The sequence below is a fragment of the Blennius ocellaris genome (assembly GCF_963422515.1).
Source record: "Blennius ocellaris genome assembly, chromosome: 14".
Lineage (NCBI taxonomy): Eukaryota > Metazoa > Chordata > Actinopteri > Blenniiformes > Blenniidae > Blennius > Blennius ocellaris.
In genome coordinates this window covers 11,836,055-11,854,245 of record NC_137663.1, presented here as the reverse complement: position 1 = coordinate 11,854,245, position 18,191 = coordinate 11,836,055, and the positions used below count along the sequence as shown (strand labels likewise).

The 18,191-nt window shown below is 38.7% G+C and overlaps 1 protein-coding gene across 1 annotated transcript in view; it reads left to right on the top strand.

Annotated features, from left to right (window-relative positions):
• The window catches only part of fstl4 (follistatin-like 4), a gene marked incomplete at both ends in the record, with an annotated part of 186,026 nt that overhangs the window by 146,144 nt on the left and 21,691 nt on the right, over window positions 1–18,191 (top strand). The window contains 3 exons of the mRNA XM_080509279.1: window positions 5,838–6,004; window positions 11,076–11,196; window positions 15,143–15,304. Of these exons, the coding sequence (XP_080365405.1) occupies window positions 5,838–6,004; window positions 11,076–11,196; window positions 15,143–15,304 (450 nt within the window). The remainder of the gene's footprint in view (window positions 1–5,837; window positions 6,005–11,075; window positions 11,197–15,142; window positions 15,305–18,191) is intronic.

The window sequence follows — 18,191 nt, the reverse complement described above, 5'->3', positions numbered from 1 at the left end:
CGGCTGATCGATCAGTGGAGCTCCTGAATTCCCCAGAGAGTCAATTACTAACTCACACATCAGAGCTATTTTGGGAGACGGGGTGTGTGGGGGGGGGTCATTAACCAGCTAATGTCATGACAACCTTCCCCAGCCAGTCGGGACAGAGCAGGCACTGCCTGTGGGTATGCAATTTGTCTGGGTCATCTAATAACAGGACGGACCATGGGAGGGCATTTAAAGATAAAAAAAAATTTATAAACTGAAAATAATCTTTGTAGCTGCATATGGGTGTACCTAATAGGGCAGAGATCAAACACTTTTATGTGTATAATTCAAAATATGCTTTTGGAAGGAAGTGTGGCTTTCATGATGATATCAGTTCAGACATTTTTTTAAAGACTTTTTCTAATTTGCTTTTTTTCCAGGTCTTGTATGTGAAGACCCAGTTCAGTGTTGATGTGGCAGTTTTTTGGTGGTTTTTTTTAGGTTTGCCTGTTAAAAAGAAAAGATAGAGATGGTCTTAAAAACATGTTTATTACCTTCAGGGTCCAAGTCAGGGTAAATATTTGTCTCATGTCGCTAAAATGCCATGTTGGGATAGATTGCCCCTGAATTAATGATTAAAAAAAGGAAAAAAAGAACCCCCTCCCCTCTCTGCTTTCACCAGATGAGGCAATTAACACATCGAGAAGTTTCTTGTATATATAAGTGTGTTTCATTTACAAACATTGTGACAAGATTTAGCATACAAGAGATGTGATCATAGGATAAAATCACCTTTCCAATGTGAGAATCAGGAGCAATTTGTTTGAAAGTAGATCAAATACTTATGAGAGAGCAGGCTCCTATCCACGGTCAAGTAGAAAAAACCCAGAGGGAAAACTTTTGTCTTTTATATTTTGATTACTTTTATGTGCTTTTTACCCATTCAGAGAGAGAATTTAAATTGATGCTCTTTATCAACTGTATTTTTAATAAAATGAAATCATCGCTACTGCACAGATTGCCATTAAAAACATATAAAATCACAGAATTCATAGGAAAAGCTTCCGCTGTCTCGCCCCACCCTCCTTTTTTTATATATACTGTACATCAGTTACCTGGGTGAGTATAATAGAGGTGCAGATGAATGTTTATAGCAATTGCACTGACACATTTATGGTTTCTAAACCAGCTGGACATACCGTAACAAAGGATAGACTCAGCAGTAGCTCTATAAAAGACATGCATAAATTCCTGCAGATGCCCAGAACTCACAGGATAAGATCGTGAACACATTTTTGCCGGGGTACTTAAATCTAGGTAGGTCAGTAGGTATAGGTAGCTTATCAAACTAAGTGAGGAGCCAACAAACTCCACTCATGTTTGGGATTGTTTACTGTAACAGCTCTCTCTATCAGCCATGGAATCAGTTCCCAGGTCAGAATGATTGCATAATCTACTTAAACGTAATATGGCTAGTTTAAAGAGAATGAAGCCTGTGTGGAAAAATGACCACAGTAACACCCACCAGCTGCTCAAAAGTGTTTGATGAAGCTGCTTCATGAGTCGCTGGAAGGTTTTGTGGATGAGAAACTGAGATGCTCATTAAAGGTAGCTGGCTGGTGTTTTGTAAATTGGATTACGCCTTGAAAAATACTTATAATGCCCCTTAATATCTCTTCTTGGCTCATTTTCGGGGGGAAAAAATACACCAACAGCTTTTAATAAATTCTTTAATTAATATTACGCACCTGGTTGTTGTTCCATGAAGGGAGACAATCTTCTCTGTCTTCTCTGTCTCTTGTAGCTGTAATACCGTGAGGTTGAGCCAGGATGGCCCCAGGATTAATTTTATAGTGTCAGGATTAATTACACAACTAGTCCGTCTTTCACCAAGGTAGATTTTTTTTCTTTCCATTGTGCTCTTCTTTACTGACATTAAAAAGGAGGACTAATACATCAATTCAAAGTTTTAAAGTTTACTCTGACCTCTCATAATGCAGTGGCTGAAATATCGGAACACGGCATCAGATGTTGAATTGCCGGAGCATTTTGTGGTGGACTTGGTGTGTCGACAGCAGTGTAGAAGCCGCACGTTAATTTTTCCTCCACTCCCAGTGCACCAGGAAGGCATCCATCGTGTCAAACGTTTCAGTTACATCAATCCACAACTTTAAATCTGTGGAAAGCAGTAAGAAATGAATCTGCCGGTTTGGGGAAATTATAGAAAAAATGTGTCGTGAATTAGTAGGTCAAATTTAAATAATTAAAATATTGTAAAATATATGATTAAGTATACGAGTACATTCTGATTATCAGCAAGTACCAACTGAAAATGGAAAGAAGTGAGTTAGCAAATAATAGTGTATTGTACAAAGTGCACACACTGTAAGTACAATACAGTAACTGTCACCACTTGTCCTCACATTAATAGTCACCTCTGCGCACCCTTGAACAAGGCCTCTAAAAAACAATAAAGAAGATAAAATCTCACTGTGTATCATTGTTTGCAAATATCTTCTTCTTTTTAAATGATAATTGCATATATTAAAAACATCTCTTATCTCCTTACTTCTAATGTAAAGCTATCGCTGCAGAGGCAGGTGTAGGTGTCTATTCCATTCTTTATATCAGCACATTCTTACCGTACCTCAATGAGCTTGTTGCAGATCCATACAATAGTCGGAAATTTTACTTGATGATAAACTATTCAACAGTAAAACGTCTGGATTCAGATTATCAAGATCAAGCTTCACTTGTTTACCATGAAATGATCAGTTGCGTTAGAAGCCCATCTGACAGAATTACCTGCTGCTGAAAGACTCAGGAAGTCACACAGGCTTTGTCTCCATGCACAATATTAAATTTATTGTGAACAGTGACCTAGTTGAAATTCATCGTACCACCTGAGAGTAACTCTTGAAGCCATGTCAGATCAATGCCCTTCATCCTTCATCTGTCCACATGGCACTCAAAGCCTGTTCTGCCACCCAAATTACTGATCTGCTGAATAATAACTTTGTTGAACCTGGCAGTGTACTGTACCTAAGGCATTCTGAAATATCACTGCCAGACCGGGCTGTCAGGCTGGATATATCTATCACCTGGAGAGCTACGTGAAACCGACAGCTCATATCCTGAGGTCTTTTAAAACAGCGTTTGTCAAAGTCTGAATCCAGACAAGAAGTTTCCCACAAACATTTCAAAGTCTGTTAGCCAACTACTTGAAGTATGTTTGGAGAATGATGTATTGTCTCATGTTGATGTTGAATTGTGTTGTCATGCTGGGCTGATCAGACTGATCGTCGCTGTTTCTGAGTCACAAGCTGCAGGTCTTTGATTTCAGCGTCCAGATCTTGTTCTTCGTGTAGTTTTGTTATTATTCTATAAGCTATGACAGATAGTCCAGTCAGCACAAAAGCCAGGAGAGTTTTTCCAAAAGTTTTTCAGTGCAAATATTCTCGTAGAAAGAGAAGGAGGCACACATAAAATGTAAGAATAACTTGGATCCTTTCTCATGTTTATGCTGCGTTAATGGAAAAAAAAATTAACAGTTATAGCTTCAGATAATTGTGATGTACTTTCAAACAAAATAAGAATAAAATTAATTTAAAAACTAACTAATATTTAGATAAACCTTATTATTTTCTTGAAATAATCTCATATATTGTCTTTGCACTGTAGTACTTTTTAAGTGAGGCAGCCCATTTTATTTTTTCTCCCAATGCAAAAGCCTGGGTCAGTTTGTAGTGGTACAGCAGACATGATCTTTATGAATGGTTGCCATGTGGGCAGCTGTAGCAGCTTGCTTGTTGAGTGGGTCGGCTTCCAATCTGAAGGTCAAAGGTTCAAGTCCCCATCGCTGCATGTCCAGGTGTTAAAATGTCCTTGTGAAGGACATTCAACTTATGTAGCTCTCAATGTTTGGCGAGCACCTTGCAAGGCGGCCGTCACTGTTGCTTCATGGGTGAATGTGAGGAATGGTGTAAAGAACTGTGAGCCTGGTGATGAAGGTGTCATGTAAAGTCAGTCATTTACCTACTGATAAAATATAGAAAAAAATATATTTCATGTTTACAGTTAGAGAGCTTGTGTCAGTAGCTGTAATTTCCCTCAATGATGGAAATTCACTCAAAGTTAATCTAAAATGCAATAATTAAATCTTTCTCTGTTCTGCACTCTTTTAATAAAATGTTTACGTCAAAGTGAGTAGGTAACAAATTCTACCAACCATTTCAGCTGTGGGTTGTACCATTTGCTTGAGTCACACTCCATATTGGTTCATGACGAAAATGCATCATGTTTTTCTTCCAACTTTCTGTGAACAGGAAACAGTAGAAGAAGGTTTCAGTACTTTCTGTTGTGGGACACAATTTGGTTGAATTAGTACATATCCTGATATTTTAATCATCATGCAGATTTTCTTCATTTAATCAGTGAGGGCTACTGCTATTTCAAAGTTGAGTGTATGATGCATATAAATTGTGAGCTGTGTACTCGGGTAGTTCCTGAATTCAGATTTTGCAGTGACGGGGGTGCCTCAGCTGGTCGAGTGGGCCATCGCCCAAACCCTCAGTTAATGGCTCAATCTCGATCTCCCGCTGTCTCTGTGTCGAAGCCACTGAACCCCAAGTTACTCCAGCACCTTGCACGCCAGCTGTCACCATTATAAATGAGTTTCAAAAAAGCCATTTTCAGACTAACGAAGTGCTAAAAACTCTCCATTTATATATTTAATATCATAGTCCGCCCTACTTATTTGTTAATCTTGGAATTTTTTTTTCTTGTACCGTGATGAATGAAGGCATTTTTATTGTTTTTGCACTAATACTATTCATGGTTCCACTTTAACGTCTCAGCGCTGAAAGGTCATATAAAGCAAGGACAGTTAATGTCACCAGTGTCGTCAGTGCTCCATGTGTGCGTAGGCACGTGCGTGCAACACTTGGTTGGCTGCATTTAGATTTCTATCAGGTATCCCTGTCATTATATTTACTGAACCAAATGCCTGGACGGTATTGACATTGGGCTCCCCACTGACATATATCCTGTCAGCGATATCGTGCCTGGACTTCACATTTTCACACTATCTCTCCATCATTGGTATACCTGTCTCAATTTTACACCTGTGTAATAAAAAAAAAAGTGCTATCTTTTTAATAGCAACGAAAGAGAGAAAATGGATGGAGAAATTGAGGCAAGAGAGATTTTGATGTTGGTGTAAAGCAATAAATGTCATGAGATAGATTTAATAATGATGTATGCTGAAATATATGATATAGCTAAATTGTAAAGCACAGTTTTAAATGTCTTGTTAAAACTCTGGATGCATTGTCTGCTTAAACTGACGGGATGAAAAGATTTTTGCAACACGACAACGTTTGCTGACCCTCACTGTGACTGAGACGCTGTCGATTTTGTGCCTGACCGCACAGCTTTGGCGACAGATGATATTTATGGCGCCAAAGGGAACCCGTGAAGAATAATTCTTAATTTTCCGTAAAGGTGAATTGAACTGGATGGCCATTTCAATGAACATAAATTTCCTTTAATGAGAAGAATGATATTTGGCTAGCCGCGTGTCCTCTGACACGTGGTCTTTTTTTTTTTTTTTTTTTCATACTGGATATCCTTCACTCCGGGACAGCTGTTTATCCTCCCCGGTCCACCGGTAATGAGATGGATGCTTAGAAATGCATTAAGCAGTTCCACTACATCAGCACACTCATTCAGATTTGTGATTTTCTCCGACACGTTTTAATCCCTCTTCTTTCTTCTAATTTTTTGAGCAATCCATTCTTCTCGCCATTGTCTCTATCCATTCTCTTTCTGCCCACAGCTAATCATTTCCTTTCATGCTCTCATTCTAACAGAGGTTGTCCAGCTGAGCCTGGCAGAGGACCAGCGAATCAGCATTTCCACAGTGACGGTGGGCCTCAGTGCCGTCCTGACGTGTGCCATCCAGGGGACGCTTCGCCCGCCAATCATATGGAAGAGGAATGGCATCATATTAAACTTCCTGGACTTGGAAGATATCAACGTGAGCAGACTGCTGTTGTCGTTGTCATGGCTGTTTGGGGCTGTTTTTACTCGCGCTGAGGGCTCAGAATGTGGTGCCAAGCATGCCTCAATGAATAACTTGTCTGTCTGATATGGTTTTAAATATGAAAAACAAAAAGAAGCCCCCATATAGCTTCTTATTACAATAACATATTATGATTTTATCATGGGCACAGAGCCGACATACCCCAGTTGTTGGGATTAAATATTTAATAATAGCTCTTTTTGCTGCAGAGGAATGAAGAAACTCTCAACTTTATAGGCACATAAAGCTGATAGATTAAAGCTATTGTTGTGGGCTTTTTTTAATATGAAAATATGCATTTGCTATTGATTATAAACAAACATTAATGATATATTCAGGGACATGTTTGGCTGCTTTTAAATGTATGTATTTGCTTAATTTAAGATCAAATTCCAATAAGCTATGAAAAAAGTCATTTTTAATCTCATCTTCAAGCATCTTCATGGGTAAGGCAAACCTTTCTTAAGTTAAATATCAAGACAAAACATTTACACTTGCCTCATTTTTGTTGTATTTAGAGCCCGGAAGAGTCCCCGGTTTTGTATTTATTTAATCAGAGTTGAGAAGAATACAAAGGAACCAGCTGGTTCAGAGCGAGGTAGCAGGTCTGAGCAGACCCGGACTTTCCTCAGCTCAGAGTTAATGACGCCTCGTAGACTCATCTAATTAAAATAGTGGTGACAGTCTGAAACCCTCCATATCAGTTATCGTGGTAAATAGTTTGCATAGAATCTTCTCGACTGACTCGTCACTAGTTGTTATCTCAACTGCACAATCGGGGTTTTGTTGCGTTACCAAGGCCGACCTCCTGATTACAGCCCTCTGTCCGTGGGGTAAATGAGATTAAGAGGGATGTGAGTGAAAAATGTTACATGCTCTTCACATTGATCAAAAACAAAATCTATGAACACATTTTTTTTCTCTTCTTTTTTAAACTCACATTATGCCTATGAACGTGTTAAGTGTTCTGAGAGTTTTCTCACTTAATTTTGAAACACTAGCAGGATTTTTCATTTGTGTATTTTCACTCAGCTTGATGTAAGAATAAAGTCTGGGAATCAGACCTTTCTGGATTAAAAGAAAAGTTTTTACTTTGTAAGAAGAAAGACAAAGAAGTTATCCCCCCCCCCCCCAAAAAAAGTGAAAATGATACCCCAGCTCCTTTCATTAGAGCAGGATTATTCACTTGCTCAGTGCTTAATGAACTGTGCAGCCACACTCCTGTTTAGACACATCTGCACAGGTGACAGCACACTGCTGGCCTTGCTTTATCCACCGCCCGATCACACTCGCTAATTGCATGTTAATGAGCGGCCTTGTTGGTCGGCTGTGATGATGAGCCGATAAACAATGTCAAGTGTTGAGGTGGAGACCGAAGGAAAGGCAGCGGCGGCCAAGGTCCCTCGGGCTCTCGACCGCGCATAATGAATTTCCACAGTGATCTGAATGGTAGGAGGGAGAGGAGAGCTTTTGTTTTTGTTTCACTCACATCAAGGCTAAAATAGTAATAATAGATGTCGTCAGTAAAAAATATAGATGTTTTTGTGTATTGTGGGTACCAGTGCCAGAGAGAATAGGATAAATAGTTTATTTAAAGCTAATAGTTGTATGGGCATTTAGAGAATTGGGCCAGTTTGGACAGATTTCTCCTCAGATGTGAAAAAAAAAATACACGTTATGGCTAAATATGAGACAAATGAGCCAATGATCAATTAAAACGTAGCCATCATAAGAATTCTGTTTACTAAAGATACAAGTTAAGACTAGAAAACCAATTGTTTCATTTCCTCGTAGTAGAAAAGTAAAACTACATCAATGCAACAGAAAGAAGAGGGTGTCAGACTCAAAGGAGGAGCCGTTTTCCTCTTCCTGAGCGCTTTTTCTTTTGTCTCACATATCATTTTCTACAAGTTGACTCAGGAGACTGTGGGCCAAAGAGGAGACGGGGTGAGACGAGGGAGGGGACATTAGTCTCCTGTCAGAGTGCTCTCACTGCACCTACTTTCCTTCTGCTGAACTGTGCTGAATGGAAACAGGATTGTTTTCCCAAGTTTCATTCGACATTGATTGAAATCTTCCTGCACTCCGGCATATAACCTCTAAACCTGAGATCTCAGATCCATTACAATCAGTCTCGTTTGTCAACTCTCTCAAAGTCTGGTCTTTGTCCTCCTGTGTACCTCCATCCACCCCCCACCAACTATTCAATTTTTCCAGTTGTTGTTTTTTTTTTTTACACGAAATCACAAAACTAGGCATTTTCGATTTCATGTCGGGGCGCTGCTCTTTAAAAAGTAAGTGCAGAGTGTACAAAGGACTCTGTAACCATAAAGGATCATGCGCGTGTCACCAGTTTGACAGAACAACAGCTCAATAACAAAGGCAACAGGCAGGATCGCAGTCTAATTTTCAACAGGTGCTCGTAATGTAAAAGACAGAGATTTGAGACTGATTCTTTCAGAAATGAAATGAATAATGTATAGTTCTTTTTGTTGGAAACAATCATCACACAGCTCCTTATATTTGCATGCACAGTGCCCACACTTGGTACACACATAATGGCCGTGCTCTTGAGCGTGTGCAAGCAGATATTTACTGCATCAGGACTATTATGTGTAATATGAAAAGGCAATGATGATTACTTTTTGGAGAATAGGTCAAAGAAAATGGTGATTTAGTTTTGCATCTGAAAAGCAAAACTTCAATGAGTGATTTTAGACTTCATGCATAATTCTTCAGCTGCTCTTTCCAATACAAAAGCATGTAATTTCGCCTTGAATAATAATAAAAGCCTGTAATTTTCACCCATGAGCTTTTTACAGGCTGCGTATCATCAGGACATTTCACAAACAGAAAGATTAACAGTTAATGTCATTATGTTATGAGGAGCTTTGCAGGCCAAGTCTCCCTTTTACTTTCATTTATTCTCACTCACTAATAATACGAGCTTGTCAGACACAAAGCAGCCCAACTGAGCGGACTGAAATGCAACTTCGGGATATTAGTCAGGTTGAAAAAAAAAATATTGAAAAATAAAACTAAAAACTTTTGCTCCCTTCATTATACTTTTTTTTTTTTTTTTACAGTTCAAAAACTGATATACAGAATTATTCATTCAATTCATTAATGAAAACATTTTTGGCTGGCACTTCATTGGAGCCATGCGAGAATTATAAAAAAGAGAATTGATTGTTTATTGAAGCTGCCAACAACTCAAACACCACTGATGCAATCTTTACAGTTTTTAAAACAAATACGGTTTATGTCAAGCCCTTCTCAATGTATTAATTGTATTATTTATTCACTGTTATTCATGGCATATACTATTATATCCTCATTATTTATATTATCTTCATTTAGTTTAATATTCATTTCTGTGTGGAGCATAAAGTATTTTCTTTTCATGTAGATTGTATTTTTGCATTAGATTCAGCTTTATTGTCAATTCAAGAATTTTACAGAACACATAAAACTTCAACTCTGTCATTCTTTTGTCCATTGTTTCAACAATAACCACGGAAAATGTTATTAAATTGTATAGGTAGGTAATTGAGTTAGGTATAAGTATAAGGTAACTGAGTTTGTCAAAATAGAGAAAACAAGCTCAATTCTGAGAGAACTATGCAATAAATGTGGATTGAAGTGTCACTAAATTAGACACTTGACAGAGTTTTAATTATGAGCAGTGTCAGATTTAAGCAATCAGTACCATGAACAGAAGTGCAAATGAATGAAAAAAAAAAAAAACACTGTCTGGTTAAAGAAAGGCAAACTAAAATTGGATGGCATTGAAATGGCATTCAAAGTGCAAGATTGTATACAGAATGCTGTGCAGAGAAGAGTAACGTGTAAAATTCTTTCGTTCTGCTTCACAATGTGAGTAAATGTACAAGGTTACATTCAGCCAATGATTCCAGGTGCGTACTGACTCCTATTGAGGAATCAAAATGAAATCTGAGGATAACACAAATACATGCATACTGTTTTGGGAAGTCGTTCCCTTTGTTCTTTCTTCTCGCCGCTGACAACATTTGAGGAGCTCACATTTTTTTTTTCCTGCTTCAGGCTTTGAAATGAAGTTTGAATCAGGGGCTTCTTGACTAATGATTCAACTCATCAAATTTTAGCAAACTGCTGTCCCTGATGTCTCTTCTTTTTCCCCTCAGAAACCAGAACCAATAATTCTGATTGGAATCTAAAACCCACTCGATTTTGTTACTGCCATCTTTTTCTCGCTCAACTTGCTCGTTCACTTTTAATTGTCCTCTCTGGTGTGCCTCTGTCCCTCACCTTAATTGTAAATTCTGAACTTTAAAGACTTCTTAAGCTCTGCCGTCTGTCTCACGAGAAAATCAGCTCACATTTTTCCCTGTCACAAAGCGACCCCCTGACAGGTTGCATTAATTTCCTGAGTCCTGAAAAGCAAAAACAGCCATTTGTGGTTTCCATGTCAAGATGGAGCAGCATCGGGACATCTGCTCTGGCACTTGGTGGGACAGCAAACTATTTAATGCCTTAATCCGCCCTAAGCTGTGGCTGAAACCCCCTGGTGACTGCTACATGCTGCACCAACAACAACCAGCTCCATTCATCAACCTAATGGGCTTTATATTTTTAACCCTTGCCATTTATCAGGCTGAGGCAGTGTGATGAGGGGAGAACGGAGGATCAAATTCCCCAACGCCTGCTTCAGCTCAACAGGGAAACCGTTGATTCATGGTCTCTCTTCCTTTTCACATCACTCTTTTTCTCTCCTGTCTTTTCCCATAACACCCTGCTGTTGCGTGCTTCCTCCTTTCCCTCTTTTGGAGCATCCTTGTGTATTCTATCCAGCTAAAATTCATTTTTCCCCCTCACTCCCTGTGGATGTTTTCTGCACCCCATTCCTCACCTCCATTTCCTCTCCTACACATCCTATTCTTCTTTTCACAGCCTCACTTTTTCGACCGTTCCGGGATTCTTTTACCTTCCTTGCCTCTTCTCACTAAACTTAATCTTCCTCTTCCATCTATCCGCTGTATTACAGGACTTTGGGGATGACGGCTCCCTGTACATCACCAAGGTGACCACCATCCACATGGGAAACTACAGCTGCCATGCATACGGCTATGAAGATCTCTATCAGACACATGTGCTGCAGGTGAATGGTCAGTAGTAGCTCATTTCTTACTTAAAGTGGTGGGACAAGTGTCGTCAAAACGCCTCGGTTTTTGTTTGGTTCTCTCGTGGGTTTTGCTTTTTTTTTTATTGAATGTTGTTTATAGTGGAGAAAGAGCCAAGTTATAAGCCTTCGTAAAGATTCAGCAACAGTAAGTCCAGATAATGGAAGTAAACCTCTTGGCCCGCTTGTTCGTAACTCAGTTATCGTTTAACCAGCCGTTAAAGACCTTTAACCGACCATTAACTTTAACAGCACTGTTATCTTGTTGTTCAAAACTCAGTTCACTTTAAAAATGTGTTATCTTGACGTTAAAGTTAACGCACCTCCGCTAACTCTTTAACAGTGGTTAACTCTCACCATGGCATTCACTGGCAGCGCTGCGTTAATGATGCTAGCTCAACAAAGGAAGGATAGGATGTTTCCCACGGATTTAACTTTGATATAAGTCAGTACTGTAATGAAGAAGTAATGAGTGGAAAGTTGATTATAATTAGTAACCCCAAATTAATAACTCGAGTTACTATCTTGTTCCCTCGTGATGTATTTTTTCACCAATGCCGCTTCCATCCCGTCATATTTGCTGTTATGGAGCTTTGAGATCAAATAATGTGGATCACATTAGATAGTGGTGTTTTTTAACTAAAGCATGTGAAATACAGACATGTTAAACTCACCTTGGTTGAAAAAGAGAGGATCTAATTCTCAGCAGCTCTGAATCACGTCTCCCCTCTTTACCATTAATAAATGAGGCTGGAGCTTATTTCTCAACATTTGTAAAGAGGGGGCAAATATAGCTGCAGTCAATTCCTAAAGCACTAATTTTTAGATATACACATAAAGGTTTAAATATTTGAAAAGATTCAGCATGCAGCAATACAGTGGCAAAGAAATATATGTACTGACAACAAATGCACAGAATTTTGCAATTAGTTGTACACACAAGTTTCTTCAAATGTGGAAAAATACCTGAAACAGCATCAAAGTCAAACTAGATTAAACCACAGGGATATTCAAACAAATGTTCAGAGTTGTAGTTGTAAAACTTAAAATCAGTCTTACTTCATTAAAATATTGTATATTGATAACTGTGTATCAAATTTGAATTGTAACATTTTCATCATATTTGTATTTTTTTATCCGCGCTAACTTTTATTATTGGTCATGCACTTTCCATCGTATACAATGAATAAATATGTATTCACTTCCTCTGAAAAGCGTTCTAAAATCCTTTTTGGAATTGGAAAAAAAATCAGGTACTCAAGAACAGGGGTATTCAGATTTTGTTTTGTTTTTTTATTGTGAAGGGCACCATGTAAAATAGGACAGCTATAATGTGCCTAGTCATATATTCAACTAAATTATGTTCAATATTTATACATCTCTTAAGAAAGGTTGAATATTGCATGATTTTGATTAGCTAATATTCATCCTCCACATCAGCCAAACTCTTGTCTCATATCATTAGTTAAAATTGTAATTCCTGACTTCATAAAATAAGGACATCAGTTTCATTCTTTTTAATGAAAAACTCTAAATTTCTCTTGCATACATATATGACCTGAGTAATAAATGTACAGTGGAAAAAATCAAGGGAACCAACTCTAATTTCAATGCAAAGCCAATGTCACTATATTGCTTTCAACTATCCAATACATTTCATTTGATTTATTATTTCTCATTAACCTGGGACAGTCAGAGACAAACAAATGCCTTTTTTGTTTGACTCGGAGGAAAAAGAAGCACATGCAGCAAAATGTAAACTGATGTTGCTCTTGCTACATGGTGCTAACCGCTACATTACTGTCTAGTCAGAATATACAAAACAATACCCAATTCCTTTGGGGCACCTGCATGACAAAACAAAGCATTTAATGCATAACAATATGTTGCTTTTGCATTAGATGGCACACAATAATTAAACAACAGACCAAAGAACACACATATATCACAACAACTTCTATACATTGCAGGTATAGGCTAAAAGCCAGATAAGATCCATAAAGGGTATGTAACGTATACACATCACAGTTTAAAAACACTGCCATTGTTCCCTCACGATCTTTATATTATTTGACCTATGACATAAACATCAACATGGAAGCAAATTTATAGACCAAATATTGGTGGAAACAAAACAAACATCATAAACAAACATTAAATAATGTATTCAATTATTATCAATAATGTGGATATTACAGTTCAGAAAATGACGTGACTTCAACTGTTCAGCATTCCTTGAAACAACACACCACAGTGTTACAATATGCAAATTCTAAAACAGTGCCTGGCCTCGTATCACAATGCATTTTTAATATTGATGTATTGCAGCGCTCAAGCTACAAATCACCAAAAAGACAGCACTCATGTTGATTTAGCCTGCTAAAATCCCAAGTGCTGGCTCCCTCAGATTAATCATCTCCATTGGGCCGTTCATCTGCTGCTTTTAGAGTTATTACCAGGCATCTCTTCAAAGAAAGTTAAGGAGGAATGTTCAAATCTTCTACATCTTAATTTGTGTTGTTTTGTTCCAGTGACAGACAGGTAAAGAGGGCTGTTTTGTTTTTAATTCAATTAAGCCTCTTTCAATTAGGAAGGCCCGATAGGTGTGATTGTTCTGAGATTCTAATTAAAAAGAAATGCCGCCGCACTGTGACGTCAGTAGGGACAGGGACTGATGTGAAGGGGAGTCATGGAGACAGACAGTGGGGGACAGAAGGGCAAGTTATCATGAGAGGGCAATTACCAAATGTTTGTGTTGGGGATTCAAGGTATTTCAAATGAGATACGACGAGGCCAGATAAGGTGGAATGGAAAGGAGCCAAGTGCCACATTATGCTAAGAGGGCGGTTTGCATCATGGTGCACTATTTAAGCCGCAATTCTGAGCAGCAATGAGAGGAATGACAATGCTGTCGCTTCTGCATGAGTCCATAGTTATAGTGCTGTGGAGTTTGTTTGTTTTTTTCAAAATGCATGAACGATGTGACAAAACATTATTGAATGGTGTGATTGGGTTTCCTTCTCTGTATTACACATAGAACATAACATACATTTTTACATTTGTGTGTGGCAGGAATGTACAAACGATAGTCACACCAAGGTGGCAGCAAGCTATTCACCTGCCTCAAAAACTGCCTTCAGTCTGGCAACAATATGAACAAAACGGCAGTGTGCAAAAAACAGACAGGATGAAAGACGTTAATAAGCTAGGCTAATAGTGTTGAAGTTTGGGTTTACTTTTGTTCAAGCTGCTTTTTTTTCCAGCTTCAAGCATAAGTATATAAATAAGTCTTCAACTGATAGTCTATTTTGTTTGGATGTGATTTGTATACGCTTGGCTTAAGTCAAGTGTGACATAAAGCTTAAAAAATTGATTCAGCACTTGTGATTGTAGCTCAAGTCTCTTACCATTGTATTTTATTGAACAACAATAAAAAAAACACAAAAATAACATGACGCATACTGTATGATCCAAGCAAGAATTCTCATAACATTAATGTATTGGGATTAAGGGAATAGAGTGTAAGTTGAGTGGCAGTGATGACTGATGGATTGTCAAGATTTGGTGGATCTGGCATCTTCCCACTTCTTGTAAACTATTACCTCAGATTTCATTTTCCTCCTCGATTCCTCCACATTCATTTGCAGCCTTCTCCCCAGAGGAGGTAGAAAGTGGCAGATACGTCCAACATCTATTTCATGCAGGACGCGAGCTGTAATAAAGCAGCCCCAGAGCTCTTGGATTCTTGTTATTTGCGAATATATTCCATGCTGGGGTGAGACAAATTCCTCTCTGTCCACTGCGTGTGTGGGTGTTTGTGTTGTATTCCCTCAGGAGTTACAGTCTACCATGAAACCGTGTGTAATTATGTTTTCACTTGCCCCTCTGCTCCCTCCCTGTTTGTTTCTCCCACGTTGTGTTGGTGCGTCCAGTCCCTCCAGTGATCCTGGTCTATCCGGAGACGCAGGCCCAGGAGCCCGGTGTATCTGCCAGCCTACACTGCCACGCCGACGGCATCCCCAATCCCAAACTGCTCTGGCTTAAGAACGGCATGGATCTGCAGCCCAGATCCTCCAAACAGCTCTCTCTCATAGGTGAGGAATTTTCCATTATTTGGAGAAGTGCTGTGAGCAGTTTCTCTGTGCCACTTCTCTTGGAGCGCTGGCTTTCAAGATGCCATGTCGCATACCAGCAGCCGGCTGTATGCGGCTGCTGGTATACATATTAAAAAAAGGAAAACCATGTGGACCAAGATGACAAACCTCTCAATTCAAATTCATCTTCTTATTGCTGAATCAATTTATTGAAAACACCTGAACTTGCCAGCGCTTGTATGCGTGATGTGCTTTGCATTTATTTGCATCCTTCACAAAGGTGATGAAGCCAGGATTGCAGTCACCCTCGAGAAACTGTCTTCATTTTGTCGCAGCACTAACAAAAACACACTCATTCTTCAAAGGTGAATGAGATGGAAGATCAAGGGAGTGAAAATAGAATGAAATGGGCTGTGACAGAATATGGTCGCTACTTTTCTGGATCAGAAGGTTGTTTTTTTTTTTTTTTTTTCTCAGGATGGCCTCCGAATATCAGAGAGAAGGAGCAGAATGAAGCACAACTTTTCTTTTTATGGCCTGGTTCTCATTAAGAGAGAGTTTATTGGCTGTGTGTGGGTCATTACCTATGGTAATAGCCTGTTATCAACCCTCAGACACTCAAACAAGGGAGGTTCTGCAAGGTTCACCGCCACATAAACACTGCAGTGGCTACGCTCTCAGGTTTACCAACTAATGTGGGCAGTGGCACGAGGGAAGAGTCCGACTTAATAGAAAAAAAAAAGCCCAAATTATCACTTCAACAGCGATGAAGACAGTGAAAAGAGTAGAGTGGAAGAGAACATTACCTTGTGTAGTGTTCAGTGAAAAAAGACACTAAAATAAAGACAGTTGTAGAGCACAATTTTATTCCCACACAACACTTCTAATGTTGGGGTTATAATAAGAATTCTGTAAAAGTTTTGGCCCTTCGTCACTTTTTGACTGAGTTTTGAAGCGTCAGAACAACACACTGACAGCTCACGGTGAGGAGTATTGATTGTGAACCACAGTTGAACTGCGGAGAGAAGAACTGCGCAGTGTGCTTGAGTGAACGAGTCTGCATTATGAAGCTGTCCGTTGCCACTGAAACCATTTGAGTCGGTTGAACATCGTTGCCTGATAGTCCCTGTTGTTTAGTTTTGTGTGGAGCAAACTTCTTGACTGACCTCTAAAGATACCACCACCATGTATGATATCGGAGCTCATTTCTCTGAAACAGAGGCATTGCGGAAGGAGGAATCAGAATATTTTAGATACCTGATGTCTCACGGTGATCAAATCCTGCATGTTGAAATGGTGGTTGAAGACTGTAAGACAATTAGACCTATAGACAATTAAACCTATAAAAGCTTAACTAGAAAAGGATGGCCTGAACCAGCCCAAACTGTCAGCTTTATTAAAAAGAAAAGCCTAATCTTACAAGATGAGACTGCGTTAGCTTCCCAAACTGAAACTGGGAGCTGGTTCCACATATGAGGAGCCTTATAGATGAAACATCTGCCTCCTATTCTACTTTTAGAAAACCTAGGAACCTCCAGTGAGCCGACACTCTGAGAACGAAGTGTTCTGCCTGGGTAATATCGGATTAACAGCTCTTTAAGATACTATGCATCCTGGTTGTTAAGAGCTTTATAAGTCAAAATTCTTTTCCAGATTTCACCAGAAGCCAATGAAGAGAAAGCTAATATTGGAGTGATGTGATCTATCCTGCCAGTTCCTGTCAATACTCTCTTTGCATTTGATGCCCTGATAATAGGGAATTACACCAGTCTACTCTGGAAGTAACATGCGTGTATTGATTTCTCAGTGTCACATGTTTGAGACATCACACAGGTGAAAGAAAGCAGTGTGAGAAATGATACATGTTGTGATAGTAAAGGTGTCAGAAAATAAAATACATCGCAGTTTGTTACTTATGAAGAGGAAACGAGGGTGTTGTTTTAGACATAATGCAATGGCGGATCAATGTATATCACTATTGGAAACATTCAAAAATGGCGAAATATTCTCTTTTGCAAAATGATACATATTTTTTTACAACACCACATAGGAGGGGTGAGCGACGTTTGTGAAATAACTCAGTTCTTGTTCCTTACTCGTGATATGGGCAGATCTGTGTTGCGGTCGATAGATTGAGCTCATCGGCAGAATGAAGACACTTTTTCACACAATATCTTATTTGATGTTAATTATGTTATTGATCTTGTGTCTCCTCATGTCTGACATTTTTATACAAGTAGGTAATAATCACCAGTTGGACATTTCTATTTATATTGCTTTGTGGGACACATTCAGACTGCAACACAAAATGACAAACAATCTAAATGGAGAACACAGAGAGAATCACAAAAGGTCCATGTGTGAAGTGTGGCTGTATTTGTATCTTGTCATGAGTAAAAAAAACCTCCACAACAAGTGGAATGGAAATCAATTGGTCTCTTCATACCCAATGTATTAGCTGTATGTTTGTATGCTGTATAAAAAAAAATCACAATATGCCTTTTGAATTACATATATCATATACATATATCCTGAAGTTATTAGAGAGATACACATTACCTATAGTTTTTGAACCACGTATTGGTAGTTTTGTTATTTTAAACAAGAAAGTAGATGTAATCAAGTGAGATAGAATAAACCATTAAATATTGTGGCGGTATTCCCTCCAGCCTCACTCAAAGTTACATGCTTGTAAGACCTATGTGACACTATTTGTGTGCACTGGGCTGTGGCAGTGTATCCCTGTCCCTGATAATATTAACTTATTTGCTGTTAGTTTTTGTTGTTTGCATGTTTTCCACCATACATGCATGGCTTGTTTTGTTTGTTCGTTTTGGGTAAATTGGATAAAGTGGTATAAATGGAAGACTCATTGCAACATCTTTTG